We start from the raw sequence: 21,598 nt of genomic DNA, 5'->3' as shown, positions 1-21,598 counted from the left end.
CTCTTGATTTTGGCTCAAGGCATGATCTCATAGTTGGTGGGCTGAGCCCTGCACTGGGCTCTGCCCTGGATTCCCTCTCTCCCTCTCTCTCTCTGCCCATCCCCTGCTTGTTCTCTCTAGCTCTCTCAAAAATAAATAAACATTTTAAAAAAGTTTGGGGGGGGATCAAAAGTGTAAAATTTACTAACATAAAAGTTGTTTTCAGTTTAAAATAAGGTGCTAAAATTTAAGAAATTTTATGTAAGCCCTATGGTAACCACAAACAAAATTCTGTGGTAAAAACACAAGAGAAAATGAAAAGTTGTTAAAGCATATTGACATCAAAAGATATCAAAACAGGAGCGCCTGGGTGGCTCAGTCGGTTAAGCATCCAACTTCAGCTCAGGTCATGATGTCACTGTTCAGGAGTTCAAGCCTCACATTGAGCTCTCTGCTGTCAGCATAAAGCCTGCTTCAGATCCTCTGTCTCCCTCTATCTGCCCCTCCCCCCACTCCCTCTTCCTTTCCTACTGTCTCAAAAATAAACATTTCAATACAATAAAATATATGTTAGCTGAAACTGTTGTGGTATCATTTCACAATACATGTAAATAAAACCATCATACTGTACACACTAAACTTATAAAAATGATGTGAGTCAATTATTCCTTAATATAACTGGAATATATTGATTGATGATAGAATGAAGATATGGGGAAGGTATATAACCATTCAACTAGATTGTCTGTTTACACTGATTATATGAGTTTGGATAGGCTCAATGATTGGTAGAAACTTTGATAATGGAATTTTAATATCAATAAGTGGCAAATCCTACTTTTCAGTTTAAATGTAAATGGATGAGATAGGTATCATCCAGAATGACTGCAGGTGGGGAATAGATTTAAAACCACTGCATGTTAACAGTAATTTCCAAACCCATATTTCTATCACTTTCTGAAAATGACACTTGGTGATTGCCTTACCCACTTATTATTAAATCTAATAGAGATTTTTCAGTACTTATTTGATGTTTGCATCTTTGGTAATGTTACCCACTTTTTCCTTTCAGAATTATAACTTTCCTTGTCTTCTATGACACCAGGATCTGGGTTTTTTTCTTTCCTTTTCCTTCTAGTTACTTCCTTTCTCTCTCTTATAAGATTCTTCCTCATAAATATTGGTATATTCAGGGTTTGATCCTATGCAATTTCTTCTCTTCACATTGTACATACCCTCCTTATGTGATATTATCCATTCGATTATGTTAATTACCGCCATATATTGATGGTTCCCAATTTTATGTTGGCTGCAGAAATGCCTTCCCAAGCTTAAGATCTATTTAGCCATCTGTTTATTGGACAGATCTCCATTTGGAAGACCCACACATATCTCAAACTAGACAAATCAAAAAGTGAAATAATGTCCTTTAAAACCACCTCATTCTCTTATTTCATTAATTAAGAAGAGTAAATGAAACTTCCAGTTACTCACTTATCCAACCCAGAAATCCTCCACAGTTAACAATCACATTTATAGATTTTTCTCTTCTAAACATGTATTCACTTCTTTCCATCTTCATTGAATGTATCCTGAAACTATTATCTCTTTAATGGAATACTAATAGAGTTTCCTGACTAATCCCCATGCCTTCATAATTACTGTCAAATACACTGCTGTCAGAGTGATTTTTCTAAACACTAAATTTTATTATATTATTTCCCTATTTAATATCCTAAAATGACTTTCTGTTACTCCACGTTAAAACACAAATTTCTTAACGTGGACTACCAGATTCCCCTCCTTGTCTTTCTGAACTCATTTCTAGCCATTTCCCCCTCTTAATCTAAATGCTCCAGATGCTAAGATTTCTATTCCACAAACTCACCAGGTGATCTCTCTTTCCTTTGAGTCTTTCCTACTATCTTTGTAATTCTTACTATTTGGAATCTTCCTTATTTGTTATTTATCCATGCAACTTCCTACTCATTGTTCTTAGTCATGATCAACATAAGACTAACTAAAAGAATAAAAACTAAACTCCTAAAATTCCTAGGCTGTATGAATCTGTTACAGTAGATGAAAAAAGGGGGATACTGAATATTTTTGTGATGGTCTAATTCTAATTAGAGTACTGTGGTATTTTCTGAATACTTAATTCTCATGTTTAAGGGAAAATTTGAGAATTGAAACCATACATTAAGAGGAAGGCCAGAGAGTAGAGCTCTAAAATCATGCATATACGATGTTATTAAAGAATTCAAGAATATTTATACAGACACTATGACTACAAACATGAGAAAGAAGAATAAGAAAAGATATGCAGAATCAATGGTATCTGTTGCCAATTCTTAAAGTTTTATCATAGAGAATTACAAGTAATAAGAAAGATTATCATTAAAAACCCATAATGTGCAAATATGGAAATACTGATTCAATATTAGGAAAAACATTATGACAAGGGTTCCCTTTAGGTGAAAAGAGGTAGTGTACTATTTCGTAAGAAAGCGCTTAAGCAGGAATTAGGTGAATCTCCCTTCCCGCCTACTTTGTCTGCCAGGTTGGGGAAGTTATAGAAATGATTCCTTTATTCGTTGGTAATTCATTTATCACTAGCGGTAGCAATTTAAATGTTGGGGCTGATCCACCAACAAACATGTCCTAGTGGATTTCTCTCACATTTTAATAGAATGTGATATGTGCTAGGATGGAGATATAGGACTAATTGTAATTGAGAAAAATGAGTCCTTAGCACAAGTCTTAGTGTTAGATCCTATTCCAAAGAGGTTGGACTAACTTCTTTTACCCTCTCAAATTCTAAGATTCTTTGTTTTTATAATTCAACTACTTGAACTTTGAATCATATTTTGACAAATTACTTATGTTGTATTTATAAAAGGGTTAGTAGCTATGTCTCCTCTTTGATTAATTGGCATTTTCAATGAAAAAAATGATTAGCAAAGCAAAGAGAAAGAAGACATAAGTTACTTATAGTAGGAATGAAACAGGATATATCAAACCTTGTGGATATCAAAAAGATAACACAACAATGATATAAACAATTCTACATGCACACTTGACAACTGAGATGAAATGGACCCATGCTTTGCAAAGCACAGACTTAGCCAATACAAAATAATTTGCACAAATTCATAACTATAAAGGAAACTGAACTCATAATTTAAAAATCCCTGAAAAAGAAATCTCTAGGCTCAGATGAATCACTGGACATTTCTACCGAATCTTCAAGGTACAAAGACCAGAAAGGAAGACTTCCAATAGTCCCAATTTTCAGATGATATGTCTACAGAGGAAATCTAAAGAATGTATTGTAAAACTCTGAAAGCTAATAAATCAGTCAGCAAGGTTGCAGGATACAAGTTCAATATATAAAATTAGTTGTATTTCTATGTACCAACAATGAACCCATAGAAACCAAAATTAAAAATGTAATAGCCTTTGGGCACCTGGGGGGCTCACTCCATTAAGTGTGCTTTGGATCCTCTGTCTCCTCTCTCTCTCTCTGCCTCTCCCTGGCTCTTACTCCTATGCACACTCGCACTCTCTCTCTCAAAAATAAATAAAAAACAAAAAATGTGATAGCATTTATAATCCTTCAAAAAATGAAATACTTCAGTGCATATTTTATAAAGAGGCCAAGGACAAGTCACCCCAAGTTGGGCCACTCTGGCAGGAACATTATTTTGCATTAAAAGCAAAAACCCAGCAGATTCAGGGAACGCTCTTTACCTCTTGCCCCTCAACTGCCTGCTAGTACTATGAAGACAGCTATAAACAGAGATTCCTCCTTCCCTAAGAAACTCACCTACATAATAGGGCAACCTTTGCTTTCCAAACATCTTCTCCCACTTTCCTGCTAATGTTCTTTCTCGCCTTTGCAACCGCAAACCTCTATCCATCTCCTTAGCTCACCGAAGCATCATGTTGCCTCTCTGTTTTTGGACTTTCCATGTCTGTGTTGATTGTACATACACAACAAAAATTTTCTCCTGTTAATCTGCCTCATGTCAATTTGATTCTTGGTCCAGCAGAAGAACCTTGAAAGGCAGAGGAAATTCTTAGTCCTCAACAGTATGTATGGGACTTTTAAGATGAAAACTACAAAATACCGATGAAAGAAAGAAAAAGAAATCTAAACAATGAAGAGACATACATACATACTGTGCTCAAGGGTTGGAAGACTCAACATATAAAGTATGTAACTATCCCCAAATTGATATATGTGCTTCATGAAATTTTTATGAAACTAAACAAAATTTTATTTGTATAGAACAGGATTTTCTAAAATTTTTATGAAAAGTCAAAGGAACTAGAATACCATTATTTTGAAAAAGAAGAATATTAGGAGGAATCACTCTACCCAATTTCAAAATCTATTATAGAGCTAGCTTTAGTTAACAAGACTGTAGTGGGGCACCTGGGTGGCTCAGTTGGTTGAGCGTCCAACTTTTGCTCAGGTCGTGATCTCGCGGTCTGTGAGTTCGAGCCCCACGTCAGGCTCTGTGCTGACAGTGTAGAGCCTGGAGCCTGTTTCAGATTCTGTGTCTCCCTCTCTCTCTCTGACCCTCCCCCATTCATGCCCTGTCTCTCTCTGTCTCAAAAACAAATAGACGTTAAAAAAAAATTAACAAGACTGTAGTAATGATGGAGGAATAGATGCCTGGATCAGTAAAACCGTAGAGAACCCAGACATAGCTTTACACAAGTACAGCCAATACTTGGCCAAAGTACAAAAACACTAAAATGAAGGGAGAACAGCCGTATCATTCATGACGCAGGAATTAGATAGTCATAGGGGGAAAATATCTTGACCTAAACCTCACACCTTAAATAAAAATTTAAAACATAACTCATAAATTTAAATATAAAATATAATGCTATATGAGTTTTAGAACAAGACAGAAAAAAAATTAGAGATTTCAGACTTTGTATTTTCAGATACGTTATCAAAATCATGATCTCTAAAAGGAAAGATCTAAGGGTTATACCAAAATAAAAATAAACATTTGCTCTTTTCCTATTAACACTATGAAAAGACAATTTAAAACCTGGGGGAAAGATTTGCCACTCACTTATCTGTCAAAGGACTTATATCTATATTTATAAAACCTTCAAAACTCAACAATTTCAAAAAGTTAAATTAGAAAACAGGCAAAAGACATGAGGAAACATTTCACCAAAGATGATATATAGATGGCAAAGAAACCTACAAGAATACATTCAACATCACTAGCTGTCACAAAAGTGCATATTAAAACCACGATTAGGTATTATTACTCCACACCAGAAAGCCAGAAAAAATAAAAATAGTAAAGATACTAAATACTCACAAAGAACCATATAAACTGCATCTCTCATGCATTGTTGGTGGTAATGTAAAATAACACAGCTGCTCTGAAAAATAGTACATCCATGCCACGAGACATGACTCGGTACCAAAAAAAATAATAAGATAAAAGATGACTTATACATACAATTTTGACTGATCACAAGAGGTTATGCTGAATGAAAAAAAAAGTTTCAAAAGGGCACCTACTGTATGGCTCCATTTACATAACCTTCTCAAAATGACAAACCATAAAAATGGGTAACAAAGTAGTAGTTTACCAAGGCTGGAGATGGGAGAAGTAAGTATAACTATGAGCGAGCAGCTCAAGGAAGATCTTTATGAAGATGGAGTATCTTTTTTTAATGAATATGGGATATCTTGATCGTGGTAATGCTTACATGAATTTACGCATGTAATAAATTTCCATAGAATTTACACACGCATATGAAACCAATGTCAGTTTCCCGGTTTTAATATTATAGTAGCATTGAGGGAAATGCAAGAAGGGTACACAAGATTTCTCACTACTATCTTTGTAACTTCCTATGAGTTTATAATTACTTCAAAATTCAAAGTTAAAAAAAACATCATTTTCCAATTTTCATTGGATGACATCACTAGCAATTTAACTTCCTTTGTATTTCCGTATTCTATCAATTTATCTATAATAAATTCTCTAAGAAAAAGTTTCCAGACTGTTTCACAAAACAAATGTTCAGTACAGAAAATATTTGTTCCCATACAAAAAGGGTTTGGGGGACAATTTAGAAAATTTTATTGATAGTACCAACCTTTTGAGAATTTGCAATGCACAAATTGATTGAACAATGCTAACACAGAAATTGTTTCTGATAACTACTTGAGTTCAAAATATAAAAAACACTACCCTAACACGTCTCTTAAAACACTGGGATAGTGAGAGCAGGGACCAGTATCGATAATTTTGGAAAGACTGTAAGGGTTAAATTGTAGTGTAGGGCTAATGCTTAGCTTGAAAAATAACAGCTTTGTGTTGATACTGATGGTTAAGAGATAACAGCCTTGCTTTACTCTTGTAAATTAGGCTTCACCAATTAAGGAAACAAAAGTTCAAAGAAAAGAACACCAGAGGCAGGGTCAAGGAGATCCACTGGTTGCAACTTAGAGGCAGAAAGTCTAAAATAAACACCTCATTAGGCAACTGTTTCTAACTCATCTGGCAACTGTTTCTGACTCATCTGGAAACTGTTTCTTTGTTCTGTTCCCAGGTGATGATAAAATGATGTGATCAGCTATAAAAACTCTGTACCCCAGCTGTTCGGGGCCGCCCTCTTATCAAGAGTGTCGGTCCCTATTGAACTTTGTTGTAACTGTCACTGGTGCCCGTAGCATTCTGTTTCCGGAGTCGCGTGGATGCAACAAGACAATGAGAGCTTTCTGAGCCCCATTCAGCTACAGTCTACAATAATGAATCTCTGATGCTTAAGACATCACAGGAAGCCTGCTTTTTTAACACATTATGATACCTGGCGTGCTTCTCACATAATCTCCCAAAGAAACCAAAAGCTATTCACAATCTATGATTAAAAAAGTCTCTAAAAACACACTAGTTGTTTTCAAGCTGATGTATTACTTTTGAAAGGTCAAGCTGGGATTAGTATTTCATATATAACTAAATTACCTCCCCTTATCCCCTCCAAAAGTGTTTGTACTTATTCTGACTCTCATTCATAATGCAAATGTTTGTACCTGTCTCTTTTACTAGACAAGCAGTGTCACAATTATTTAGGTTGTATCTTGTTTTTGTTTGTTTATGCTCCAGGGCCATTTATATCAGTGGTACCCAATGTTTACCAAATAAACAAATGGAAAGTAAATTTGTGTTAATTTACAAGTGCTTGTTAATTACAAAGTGCTTTAATTACAAGTGTTAATTACAAAGTGCTTGTTTAGACTTTATATGATCACTGACAAAGAATGAAGTAATTGTCTAAGTCAGTGGTTTTCAGTGATGTGCCTTACTGCACTGTCACCCTCCTACTGGGGGACCCTACACTTTGAATTGCATTTTTGCCACAAATGAACACAAATTCTGATATGCTAAAAAGTTTCATATGCAGCACTCAACTGGATATGGTAGAGAAGCGATTATATATAATCTTACAGTCAGCAAAAAGTAAAACATATGTCAGAGTATCAAACCACACCCTCTAGTCCCCCAAAATTCATCAAAAATGTGCGAATTCTGCTATAACAAATGAGAGAGAGAAGTCAGGATATAAATAAGTCAACTCAAAACAAAATCCTAAAGGATAACTGTGTTGGGAAATTATAGTCACACATTTATAGAAATCAAAGGACATTGCTATTGACATGGTGAAACTATAGAAAGGATTATTTTCATTACTGCTGACTTCTAAAATATTTTTTGACTGTGTTAAAAAATTCAGTCACAAATACCTGATATAACTTAGCTTAATCCATTTTTTTCACTCTTTGTTCAAATTTTAATTTCTCAATAAGGACTTCTCTGACTGCCCTATTTGAAACTACAGCCACCATTCCAGACATTTTTCTACTTTTCTTTATTTAACATCTTGCTAGAGCACTTACCATAATGAAATAAATTGTGCCATTTTACTTATTTTGCTTGTTTGTGTCCCTCCGCACCACCAGAGTGACCATCCAACCAATGGAAGCTCCATGAAGGCAGGAAATATGTCTACATCATTCACTGCATCCAAACCCTGGCACATAATAGATGTTACATAAATATTCCTGAATGAATGAATTAATGGTCATTTAAAATTTTTCTTAGTATCTCCAAAAAACTATATCTGGTAATCAAATACATACATAACCACTAAATCCTGACTTCAATATAACTGTACCGATTAAATTCATCAAGAAGATATACACAAAATTATTTTATTTTAAAACACTAGTTATTGCCAATGATTAAAAGCCTGATACGTGTGCATGTGTCAATAAGAAAATAACAGTTCTCTGTTTTCATCAGACAACTTTTTCAAAATTGTGTATTGTTTAGATTAGCGCTTCTCAAATTTTAATGCACATACGACTCACCGAAGAATGTTGTTACAAGGCAACTTATAATTCAGGGGTGGGTACTGAACTCTAACAAAAGATTTATTTGTCCATAGACCCAGATTTGAGTAGATGAATTTAGATTATTTTCTAACAGATAAATTGCACGCTGATATAAATAATATTTCTAAAAAATGGTATTTTGAGGATGATTTTATTCAGTAGGAAAAATGTGTTTAAAAATACTTGTAATGACTTTAATGAAACTGTTATTTTGTAATTGAGTATAAGAGTGCACTACATTATTTATCAAACATCCTTTTACCATGAGGGAACCTGCAGTAAACTACAGAATGTGAGGGACACATCGATGTAGGTTCATTGATTGTAACAAATCACCACCCTGGTGGGGAACACTAATAATGGGCAAGGCTGTATGTGTATGGTAGCTCTGATTTGCTGTGAATTTCAAACTGCTTTTAAAAAAATTCTATTAAAAATAAAAAGTAAAATAAAAATGGCAACCTACAGAATGAGAAAAAAATTTGCAAATCATGTATTTGATAACAAGTTAATATCCAGAATATATAAATAATTCCTACAACTCAACAAAAGACAAATAATCCACTAAAGAGATGGGCAAAGGATTTTGACTTTTCTCCAAAAAGACACACAAATGGCTAATAAGTGCAAGAAAAGATGCTTAACATTATTAGTTAGTAGGGAAAGGCAAATAAATCAAAACCATAATGGGATTCCCCTCTATACGCACTAGGATGGCTATAATAATTTTTTTTTAAAGGTAAAGAAGATGTGTTTGGTAAGTCCCAGACCCGCCTCAAAGATTTGCTTATGCATTTTTCATCCAGGCCTGTTCTTATCACCTCCTTAATATTGCAATTTGCACTCCCTCCATTTACGGTGTCCCTCAATTTACTCTGTATTTTCTTTTTTTTTTTTAAGTTTATTTATTTTGAGTGAGTGAGTGAGAGAGAGAGAGAGAGAGAGAGAGAGAAAACAAATGTGTGGGGGAGGGGCAGCAAAAGAGACAATCCCAAGCAGGCTCCGTGCTCAGCTCAGGGTGAAGCCCTACACAGGGCTTGATCCCATGACTGGGAGATCATGACCTGAGCTGAAGTCAAGAGTGGGTGGCTCAAGGGACTCAGCCACCCAGCGGCCCACTCTGTATTTTCTCATAGTACTTGTCACCTTTTAACGAACTCTGTAATTTATACACAAATGTGGCGGTGGGGCAGGGGGAAGGGGAGGGAGAACATTTCCTGTTTAAATCAAGAAAATGAGGAAAAGGATTTTTGTCTGTTTCACTTACTGATGTAACTAGGTGTCTTCAACACTGCTTGACACATAACTTCTCAATAAATTTATGCTCAAATTTATTTCCTATTTCTGTTTTCTCTACTTCCCTTGATCATTCTTGACAGGGTTTTAAAATTTTATGTCTTTTCCAACCCTCTCCATCTTAACAACTAAGTTCTATTCCATTAATTTGCACTATTAGGTAATTAGTTTCTAATATAAGGAGTGGAGTCTATAAATTTTCCTTTAAGTACTCGCTTAGCTAAACGGCACAAGATTTTTAAGCATTGTTATTATTACTATTTATTTAAAACCTTTTCTTATTTTACTGTAATTTTTTTTTGGAGGGGAAGCATAGGTTATTATTAAAAGTGTGTTTCTCCCAACCAATAGGTATTTTCCTGCTTTTGTTTTCCAATAGATTTCAAGCCTAATTAAAAAGACAGGGTCTATGTCACTTTAATCCACTTAAAACAACTGCAATTGCCTTAATGTTTAATAATATAATCTCTCTTTTTTGGTAAGTATTCTGTGTGTGCTTGCAAACAATCGATATCTGCATATAGTAAATACAGTGTTACATTTGCCCATTAAGTTCAGATTACTTACTAATTGTGTTGATTAAATATCCAGCATCCTTACTAATTAGGGTACAGAATTAAATTATTTCCAGTATGCGTGAGACCCTCTTAATTGTGTATGAACAATAAATATGCTAATTGGAGTATATGGTGAAACAAAAAATATGGCTGCTTTCCAAAGGCGCATCTATATCAGTGGCAAAGATACGTTCAGATAAGATTTTAGAGTTGTTGGATGTACAAATCACTTTCTTCTTTGACCATATCCCATATTTTAGACATGTTATTTACATAATAAAGCCAAAAATAACATTCTCATCTTTCTGCCAAATTTTGTTTTCAGAGTCTATACTAATCTACAGAAAATTAAAGCAGCAAGTGCTTTTGTTTTTTAAAGGATTCTTTTATAAAATGATATAAAATATTACATTATCAGAGATAATCCATTCCTGTAAAAAGAGTTTTTAAATTCCTTCCACTATTCCTCCATGGTGTATTTCTACTTAAGGATACTTTGGAAATTAGAGTCATGATATATGATCAGTCTTTACCTAGAATTCTCAAGAAATCAACAATTAAAAACCCCAAATTCAGTGGAATTTCAGGCTAAATATTTGACTAGTTACCAGCCGAATTTCTTGAAATCAGTTGCTATGGTAATTGTCAAGATTTTTTCTTCCTATTCTCCTGGGTCTAATAAAGCATCAAAGTTTACATTATACACAGGATAATAACTCATAATTCATATAGCATATTCTAGCCACTCTATAAATAAAACATTTAATCCTGTAGAATGGGAATATAGGTGAATTTTTTAAATGTTTGTTTATTTTTGAGAGAGCAGAGCTCCTCACAAGCTCCTCTTGTGAGCAGAGGACGGGGAGAGAGAGAGAGGGACAGAGGATCCGAAGCAGGCTCCGCGCTGCCAGCAAAGAGCCTGATGGGGGGCTCAAACTCACAAACTGTGAGATCATGACCGGAGCCAAAGTCAAATGCCTAAGCCACTGACTCACCCAGGTGTCCCTAGGAGAATTTTTAAAACTACATAATAAAGGGGTACCTGGCTGGCTTAGCAGGGACAATATGCAACTTGGGATTGTGAGTTCAGGCCCCACATCATGTGTAGCGATGACTAAAAAAAAAAAAAAAAATTAAATAAACTTAAAAAAATACATAATAGGAGCACCCAGGTGGCTCAGTTGATTAAGCATCTGAGTCAGTTTCAGCCCAGGTCATGATCTCCTGGTTTCGTGAGCTCCAGTCCCACATCAGGCTCCCTGCTGACAGTGCAGATCCTGCTTGGGATTCTCTCTTTCTCAGTCTCTCTCAAAATAAATAAATAAACTTAAAAAATAATACTTAGTAAAAATAAACAATGCTATTTGAAAAATCATACTCATGAGGGTGCCTGGGTGGTTCAGTCAGCTAAGTGTCAGACTTCCAACTTGGGCTCGGGCCATGATCTCAGTCAGGGTTTATGAGTTTGAGCCTCACATCAGGGGCCGAGGATCTGCTGTCTCCCTCTCTCCTTGCCCCTCCCCATCTTGCACTTTTTTTCTCTCTCTCTCAAAAATAAATAAAGATTAAAAAAACATATTAATGTATGAGAACCAATATCAAAATGTGGGTTTCTTTTTAGGGTTTGTTCTGACTTTTTGTTGCCGTTGATTCATTCTAATGAACTGAAAAAGTCGTTCTTTTTTTTTTTTTCTATATGCTGTAATATCTAGAAGCAATTCAGCCGTCATGCTCCAATATTACTGATATAAGTAACCCCACTCAAACTTTTAACAAGAGTGATCTGGCAATCAATTCACTAAAAACCACCTTCTGGTACAACTTTCCCTCCAAAGTCTTATGATTACTTTTTTCTTTGTTTTCATACAAAAGGACTACCAATATTATGCTAAGTGAAATAGGTCAGAGAAAGACAAATACTGTATGATTTCATTTATATGTGGAATCTAAAGCACAAATGAAGAAACAAACAGAAAGCAGAATCAAACCTATAAATACAGAGAAGAGACTGAGGGTTGCCAGAGGAGGGGAGAGGGAGGGGCAAAATGGGTGAAGGGGAGTGGGAGACCTAGGCTTCCAATTATGGAATAAGTCATGGGGATGAAAAATACAGCATAGGGAATATAGTCAATGGTATTGTATCAGCCTTGTATGGTGACAGATGGTAGCTTGTGAGCACAGCATATTGTACACAGTTGCTGAATCACTATATTGTACACCTAAAACTAATCTAAGAGTATGTGCCGACTATACAAAAACAAAACAAAACAAAACACTACCAAGACAGTAAGGTCCCAGATTTTCAGACTCTCTTAGTACATCAGCATCCTTTCCAAAATACAGATAAAGTATTCCTAGAAATAGTTACAAAGTTAGAACATAAATACACAGAGTACAGGGAAAACTTAACCGTAAATAAATCGATACTTTAACTATTAAAAAATGGCATCAAATTTGATCTTGAGAAAGAGATGCATTTGCCACATGACTCATAAAATTCAAAAGCAAAATGTCTGTTCTATTTGACTGATAACCTAAGAGATTTCTGTGATACTGAAATGAAAATTACAATGAAGAAAATGTAAAAGCATCTGATGCAGAAAGTAACTCAATATGCAGAAAATATTTATAAGGTAAAGATATATATTAATATAGAATTCAAAAGTCGCCAAATAGTTTTGCTTGGTTCATCTGTGGTAATAATAGATGTAAGAAATAATCCACAACTAAAGGAACAGTTACATGATATAAATAGGACTTCTACATGTATAACATTTTTATATGTATTTTTAAGGTTCGGTTTTACACATAGCTGGAAGGGGAGCTTGGACAAAGAAGTGAATCATAAAGTACCTGATTCTATGACCAAATCTGTCAACATCAGTCTTAAAACTGACAAAACATAACCACATCTGTTAAGAACTTCATCTATGGAATGCACTAATAATATGTGTCCCACTCACCCTGCAGGGCTTCTATGAAGATCAGGTAGAGATTAGTAGATAAAAGGGCTTTGAAATGTAAAAGTTCTATACAAATGTGAGCTCTTCTTATACTGAAGTTGTTCTGGATATTCCAGATTTGGCTCAACAGACCAAAAACAAAAACAAAACAATAAAAGGCTCAAACTATAATATTCTTGCTCAGAAATTATTACAAATAGAATAATTTGTCAACCTTCATTTTGACAATCTGTATTCAGCTCATTTGCAATGAGATGAGGTAATCACTGGACTGCATTGCACAATTTACAGACTTACCCAAATGAGCATATATGGCCCATTTAGCTGAGGATATCTTAATAGGTGCTGTTTATTACGAGTTGGTCTCCTACAATATCATATAATTGATACGTATATCCTTTAGAAGATCACTTTGTCTAATATATTATCTGGGTATTTATTTTTTTAACAATTTATCACATCTCATAATTTACATAAAGGAATGACAACTCTAAAATGCATCAAAGGATAGAGGCTTGTCAGCCCTGCATGAATTGGCTTTGACGGACGCTTTGTTTGTCTTTTCTCCAAAACTTGCCTTCACATGAAAAGTATTTGTTTCCATTCTGTTTGTCTTTGAAGACGCTTGTTTCCCAATCTATAGCCAGTTATCTCAAACACACCAAGCTCCCAACTCGATTTTTAAATGTTTATTTATTTTTAAGAGACACGGCATGAGTGGGGAGGTGCAGAGAGAGAGGGGGACAGAGGATCTAAAGCAAGATCTGTGCTGACATCAGTGAGCCCCACGCAGGGCTTGAATTCATGAATGGTGAGATAATGACCTGAGCTGAAGTTGGATGCTCAACCGACTGAGCCTCCTAGGTGCCCCCACCAACTTGTTTTAATGTTTTTGTTTGTTTTTGACAGAGACAGACAGTGAGTGGGGGAGGGGCAGGAAGAGAGGGAGACACAGAACCCGAGGCAGGCTCCAGGCTCTGAGCTGCCAGTACAGAGCCCGATGAGGGGCTCGAACTCGTGAACCATGAGATCATGACCTTAGCAGAAGTCAGACGCTTAACCGAATGAGCCACCCAGGCACCCCCACCAACTCATTTTAAAATGAATTACAGGGGCGCCTGGGTGGCGCAGTCGGTTAAGCGTCCGACTTCAGCCAGGTCACGATCTCGCGGTCCGTGAGTTCGAGCCCCGCGTCAGGCTCTGGGCTGATGGCTCGGAGCCTGGAGCCTGTTTCCGATTCTGTGTCTCCCTCTCTCTCTGCCCCTCCCCCGTTCATGCTCTGTCTCTCTCTGTCCCAAAAATAAATAAAAACGTTGAAAAAAAAATAAAAAATAAAATGAATTACAATTCTAAATTTAGTGCTGAGAGAAAGAAAGAAACATATTTAAATAGGTCAATCACCTTACCTGCTCTGGGTGCTGAACCATACATACTTTTTCTATGTTTCAGCAATTAACACACCACACACAGTGCAAGGTTGCAGGAGATAAAGGCAAAAGCAAGGAAACAGAAAACTTCCACTTACTGCAAATGAAAGGAGACTCATCTGAATTATCAGCGCAATCATTCACAAAATCACACAGCTTGTCCTTTGCAATGCAGTGCCTGTTTGCACACGTGAATTCTTGAGCAGTACACTTTCTGTCTGGGCTAAGTAGGGGGGAACAATCTTGAAAGGAAATATCATCCACTGCTACATCTCCCATGTAACTGACACCACGCTTTGCCCTGAGGACAATCTTTAAAAGAAAGAAAGAAAGAAAGAAAGAAAGAAAGAAAGAAAGAAAGAAAGAAAGAAAGAAAGAAAGAAAGAAAGATGTCAATTGAGCCGTCCAAGCATTCAAAAATTGAGGCAAACATTAAATACAGGATTATCAGGCTGGAATCTCGTCACAATACTCCCATAATGAAACTGACCCAGGAAGTCTGAGGGTCATATGATATCTGTGCCACCCTCAACACCTAAAATGTGAAAATGTCAATACCACTGCCTCTTGTTTAGGTTTTTAGGACAGGTGGCACCGAAAACCTGTAGGAGCCACAAACCCACGACTGCTGCCTCTGTGGTTCTCTGATCCAAAACAATACCTGCTCATTTCTTACAGCCTCACTGCATATGGAGAGGAGGCCAATCCGGTGACAGAGAGCACCAAGAGAATGAGGATGTGACGCACCCTGTGTTCTGCCCAATTCTTGCCACTCCTCAGATCTATCCATCCCAACTATGTGAAAGCAAAGATATCAAACCTCAATAACATGAGCTGTTTTTTTTTTTAATTTCCCACATCTTTGAAATTAAAAAGATTTGGATTTGCCTTTGATTAACGTATGTGGTGAACAAAATCCTTATGTGTTCCACTGTTTGACAGCGAGCTTCCATTTATATGGAATCCAAAAGAATTAGAAATGATTAGAAATAATAACAGGAGTTGCTAAAATGTTTAGAAATCCCACCCTCAGTTTGTGACATTACCACTGCTTAGACGAACAATGAACACTGTTTCATGGAACATAAATAGTCACAAACTGTTTAGTTTCAAATTTCTGAGTGAGATTAACTCAGAGTACTTCTGTTATATTTCTCTGCGTGCCAAATATCTGTTTGTGTGTTAAGATAAGAAGTATTCATAAATTTTATTATTTTTTAAGTTTTGTTTTTTTGTTTGTTTTTTTTGTGAGAGAGAAGGAGATAGAGTGTGAGAGAGGGAGGGGCAGAGGGAAAGGGAGACACAGAATCTGAAGCAGGCTCTGGGCTCTGAGCTGTCAGCACAGAGCCTGACGTGGGGCTAGAACTCACGAGCTATGAGATCATGACCTGAGCCAAAGTCGTACACTTAACCATCTGAGCCACCCATGCACCCCAGAAGTATTCATATATTCTAAAGAAAATTTAGAACAGTTAGAAATGAGTTAACAAGGACTAAAGATTTACCTCAGTGATTTTATACAAATATTTATTGTGCAAACTCAAGAGCACCTTTTGACCAAATCTAAACAATCATTTTTCATGAAAGAATTATCATTTTTCCCTAAGATGTGTTATCCTTTTATATGACTCTATGAAAACCTACGTGTTTTCCTTTTAAGATGAGACGATAGAATAAATGCAAATAATGTCTCTCAAATTATCAAAACAAAAAATAAAAATTAAATTTCAAAAATTCACATAACAAATTTATATAAATTATTCTTCATAACAGATGTGCTGGAAAAGAAAAATAAATTTGATAGACTGAGAGATTGGAAATTATTAAAAAGGGGCAAAACTGGAAAAAATAATAAGGACTACAATGTTTTTATAAGGAAATACTGATACACAAAAGGAAAAGGGTTCTCTATTGTCTGGATACATCTAACCATTTAAATATGTGATGCAATGTTCTGTAAATAAGAAATCAGATAAGTGCTCCTTTATTAATTTGTTCATGTGCAGGCCTATAGACAGAATCTCAGGTATCTGCCATGTCCAAATGATCAAATCATTGCTTATGATCCCAATGGTCCATAAAATGTTAAGAGTCCATAGACTTGAATATGGATTACCCTTTTCTAAAAGAGTAATTATATATTTTTTTTTCAGCAGAATAAAAGCAGGGTCAACTATCTTGGAAAAGCTGGGAAGCAATATGGCATAGCAGTTGGATTATGGACTGGTAGATAAACTGTCTATGTTTAAAGCCTACCTAAGCCATTTTGTAAAATACAACTAGAGTAAGTTTCCTAACATGCGGGTCTTTCTGTATTCTAACCTAGAAAATGGAGACCGTGATTATGCAATTATTGGAAACACTAAAGGAATAAACATTTCAGAGTCATGGTATAGTACTTAGCATTTATGAAGAGCTATGTGAATGACTGTTCTAGTTATATACAAAACATTTTAAATAAATACTCTGTTTAAGTTTGAGGGCTCCCAAATAAAACTCTGAAAACCACCCAGTGCTGATTCAGATATTTCAAAAAATATCTTCTACTCTTACTCAACGATTAGAGGTATTCCTCTTTCTGAGGTGAAAGGGAATCATATTGTAAAAATGGAAGAATCATGGAGAGTATGCCTGGCTCATCACTCTATCTCCAGTGCACGGGAATGAGCTTTGCCCATGGTAGGGTGCTTAATAAGTTTGTATTGTAGGAATGAGTGAATCACAAAAAACATCAAATATTTACAAGCCATTAATATCTAAGTTTAAGATTCAAACAACATGGGCATATTCCTCTTCAATAAAATTTCAATAAATGACAAACCAAATTTCAGAAAGGCTAAATTAATAATTAATTCTTCCTGCTGAAATCTCCTTTGTTATTTTGAACATGATTTTACTATATAAGCATTCTGCTTGCACAGAACTAGGTAAGAATTCATTGCTTGGGGTAGAGCCTATGTCTGGCAGCAGCAAAATCTTCTACATGTTCTTGCTGAGGCTCAGTTAAAAGATCTTGGACACTGAACAGGTGGAATCATTTTGATATTAAATTTCATGTTGTGTAATATGAAATTGCAGTCCAAAAATTACACCTTTAGGGTGAACTTATTTCTTCTCAGTTTACTAAATTAAATACAAATGACCCATAAGAAAAGTGGACTTCAGTGAGAGATCAAAAACATGTGGAATTCATGGGGTGCCTGGGTGGCTGAGTCAAGTAACCGTCCAACTTCGGCTTAGGTCATGATATCATCATGTGTGGGTTCAAGCCCCTCATTGGGCTTTGCAGTGACATTGTGGTGACTGCTTGAGATCCCCTCTCTCTCCTTCTCTCTCTGCCCCTTCCCCACTTGCACTCTGTCTCAAAATAAATAAACCTTAAAAAAATATATATGGAATTTATAACACCTATCATTCCAAGAAATTGGGGACAATGCTCTCTGTATCAATGCCTTTAGACAGCTGTAGCTAGTCTGGGCTTCCACTGGAATTGAGAAGGGCTGATCTATCAGACACAGCACATGACTGTACCTCCTGACTATTCATAGGAGAACTGGCTACTATTTCTACTTATGCAGAGGACCGGAAACACAATAATTAGCCAAGATATTGTATCTTCTATCTAGAGATAAATGGTTTTAAATTCATGAGATTAAGCTTTATGCAGTTAAGACTAAGAAATGTTCCCAGCATAAATACCTCTGGATTCTCACTCTCCAGATCCAGGTCTTAAAAATAATAATAGCTAAGCCTCATCTTCCAAGAAAACCCCTCTTCTGCAAAACACACACACACACACACACACACACACACACACACACACACCCACGAGCTCTTATTTTCTTGATAATCCATAAAAAACAAAACCCATACCAATTACCTTGGCAAGTAATTATCTTCAGTTCAAGCATTTTAATCTATGCCCTACGTGTTCTTTTTGTTTTAATTATTAGATACATATGGGTCTTATCCTCCTAATATTATTGCCGTCTCCATGAAGGCAAAAATACAGCATCACACAATTTCGTGCCTCCCCAAAATATTTTTGAATTAAGTAAATTATCTCTAATAAATTTCAACAACATAATGTGCTTTCAAAAGTCTGTCGTTTTAATTAGGTTTGAAATAAATTTACATAATTACTCCAATGTCCCTGAGAATACATTTGTTAATAGGGGGAGGTGTTCTTTATATGAGGTAGGCCGATTATGAAATGGAGCATGGTTGGTTGGCATTACATATTCCTAGAATATGGTTGTCTAACTAGGAGGAATTAGGACATCTGAAGCTGTAAGTTCCTTATGGAAATTCTACATGGAGTGGCAGGCATTCATGTAACACATCAGAAAGGGGATGGGAGGGCAAGAAGGCCATGAGCAGAGGAAATAAAGTAGGATTAGAGAAAAAAATCAACAGAATTTCTTCATCACCCAACTACTTGGATTACAAACCTGTATATGTGATTGAACGCCTAAAAACACTTCTACTCTTTTCCACTGTGCACCCTGCTGTCCACTTTGAGCCCACAATTTAGAAGTAACATTGTCTTTCTTGCTGAGTACCTACAGAAATAAATCAAGTAAGAGGTGTTAAAATATTCTGTCTTGATAAATTTTAAACATTTAGAATTCTCCCAGTGATTTTTTTTAAATTTTAATATCAACATGAATTCCCTTGGAGAAAAGCAGGGACATTTTTCATTAGATGTCTTTGTTTTCTGTACAGCAATGTGTCTCCAGGGTACCTCACAAGCTTTGTGTAATAAAAGTGTACATGAATATCTGTCAGTCAAGTCCAAAGGATCTGGGCAACATTTAATTAAGAGCTCTTAACCACATCAGCTTTTAAAAACCTGACAGCAGTAACTATTGGAATTTTATGAATTAAATAATATTCATGGAGTCGACTAAAAGGCACTTATTACTTCACTTATTACTTACTAAAGCGCTTTTTTCAAGATGACTTTACTTCCTTATCCTCTTGGGTTCAATAGGGACAGTGGTGTTATAGTGGGAGCCCATTCAATATTTTTAACAGCACACGTGGGTGGTACGTGTGGGCACTGACTCGTGCTGTGATGGTAAGAGCTCCCTACCCAAGAGCCGTGAAACCTCAAATTCTCCCCAGTACTATATCCTTATTCCAAAGGGAAATTCAGATTTGTCTTAGGAGACAAATTATCATGGCTCTCCTAGAATGCTACAAAATGAGCCAACAAGAGAGTAACTGAAGAGAACAGGGACAGGATAAAACAATTCCACATTTTAAAGTTAATTGACTTAGATGGCTAATTTAATTATATCACAACATTACTTTTTAAAAATACAATGTGTATAACCAAAAGAATCATTCTGGTAAAGGGTTTGTGAAGGTTTTGACTTTCGAAAGTGGAGGTAATCCTGTAATGGTTTTGTTATTGCTTTCTTTATGATTCAATTCAAACAGTTATTTTTCTTGGAGTATAATTAACAAACTATTATAGCAGTAGAGTTTCTAGACCCTTTAGAATTTCTAATATGAGACTAACAAAAATATCACCAAAGTTTTGCTACATATATAAGTTAAAACAACGTATTATCAAGGTCAATAAAATACACTTTCTAAAAAAATAAAAATAATTTTTGATGAACACTTTTAAAAAATATGGGAAATAGATCTTTATACACATACCACTCTATATATAAATCACTATGAAAATGTATTCATGCACAAAAAATATAATATCGCACATTACTGTTTTAATTATTTGAAAACTAATTACTTATGATATTTTAATAATATCTTATAATTTTTCACCTACGAATACAAACTTGTACCTGAAAAAAAAGAATTTTTCAGATAATTAATTCTTAATCATAAAATATACCAGCTAAATAATTCTCATTTTTCTGATAAAAACCCTGCAGTAAGTTGTACAATTTTGCCAAAAACCATTTTTTGAAAGCCAATTTAAAAGAAGTGATAAGCTGTGGAGTGCCTGGGCAGCTCAGATGGGTAAGTGTGTGACTTCAGCTCAGGTCATGATCTCGCGGCTCATGAGTTCAAGCCCTGCATCGGGCTCTCTGCTGTCAGCACAGAGCCTGCTTGGGATCTTCTGTCTCTCTCTCTGTCTCTCTTTCTTTCTCTCTTTCTGCCCCTCCCCTGCTCATGCTCTTTCTCTCTCTCTCTCTCTCTCTCAAAAATAATAAAAGCATCTAAAATTTTTTTAGAAAAAAAAATAAGTTGTAACTTTAATTCATAAGACTCCTGAATGCTTTTAGATTATTAGACATGCACACATACTTCTTTACAAACAAGTTTATTTTTAAATCATTACAGGTAAGGAGTCTGACCTATAATGAACTAGATAATTCTTCTAAAGCCGATATATAAATTTAACATATTTCCAGGTAAACAAGTAAACAATAAAAACTACTTTTATTTGTGAAATACGTGTATCTAAAACTTATTCGGAAAAATAAATGTTTAATACAGTCAGGAAAATTTTAGATTAATACAGTGATCAAATGGAGAGCCAAAGTACCTAATATTAAAATTATACTCAAGGTATGGGGAAGACGTGATTAAGCAGCTGGTCTGCAGTCTGTTTCTCTCTCTTCATTGGACAGCATGTAACCTAACTGTAAACTCTTGGCAAATATGCTAAACATGGACTTCTTGGCAAACAAATTGATTGTATTTGACAAGGGGAGAGCCCTTTTCTGTGCCTGCTTTTAGCAAGATATCCCTGCTCTAAAACTGCTCGAGCTAAACAATTCTAGGACTTTGGGATTTATCGTTCAGACACGGCTTCCTGGAAAGTGCTGCAAAGGCTATGAAACAGTACAAATGGAGATGTTTGAAAACTGAGTTGGCTTATTCTGTGTAAATGATGCATTTCTATATATTACTTAAAACCTCATATATTATATATGGCACAGCCAACATGGGAAAACA

General features: G+C 35.5%; 1 protein-coding gene across 1 annotated transcript in view; it reads right to left on the bottom strand.

Annotated features, from left to right (window-relative positions):
• The window catches only part of MALRD1 (MAM and LDL receptor class A domain containing 1), a 794,572-nt gene that overhangs the window by 436,513 nt on the left and 336,461 nt on the right, over nucleotides 1–21,598 (bottom strand). The window contains exons 24-25 of the mRNA XM_047066301.1: nucleotides 19,114–19,224; nucleotides 14,761–14,974 (exon numbers count right to left, since the gene is read on the bottom strand). Coding sequence (XP_046922257.1) covers nucleotides 14,761–14,974; nucleotides 19,114–19,224 — 325 coding nt within the window. The remainder of the gene's footprint in view (nucleotides 1–14,760; nucleotides 14,975–19,113; nucleotides 19,225–21,598) is intronic.

This window comes from Lynx rufus, unplaced genomic scaffold (genome assembly GCF_022079265.1).
Source record: "Lynx rufus isolate CCGP_SWC_20201006 ecotype Redwood Valley unplaced genomic scaffold, mLynRuf1.p SCAF_7, whole genome shotgun sequence".
NCBI lineage: Eukaryota > Metazoa > Chordata > Mammalia > Carnivora > Felidae > Lynx > Lynx rufus.
This window is presented reverse-complemented; position numbering and strand designations above follow the sequence as displayed.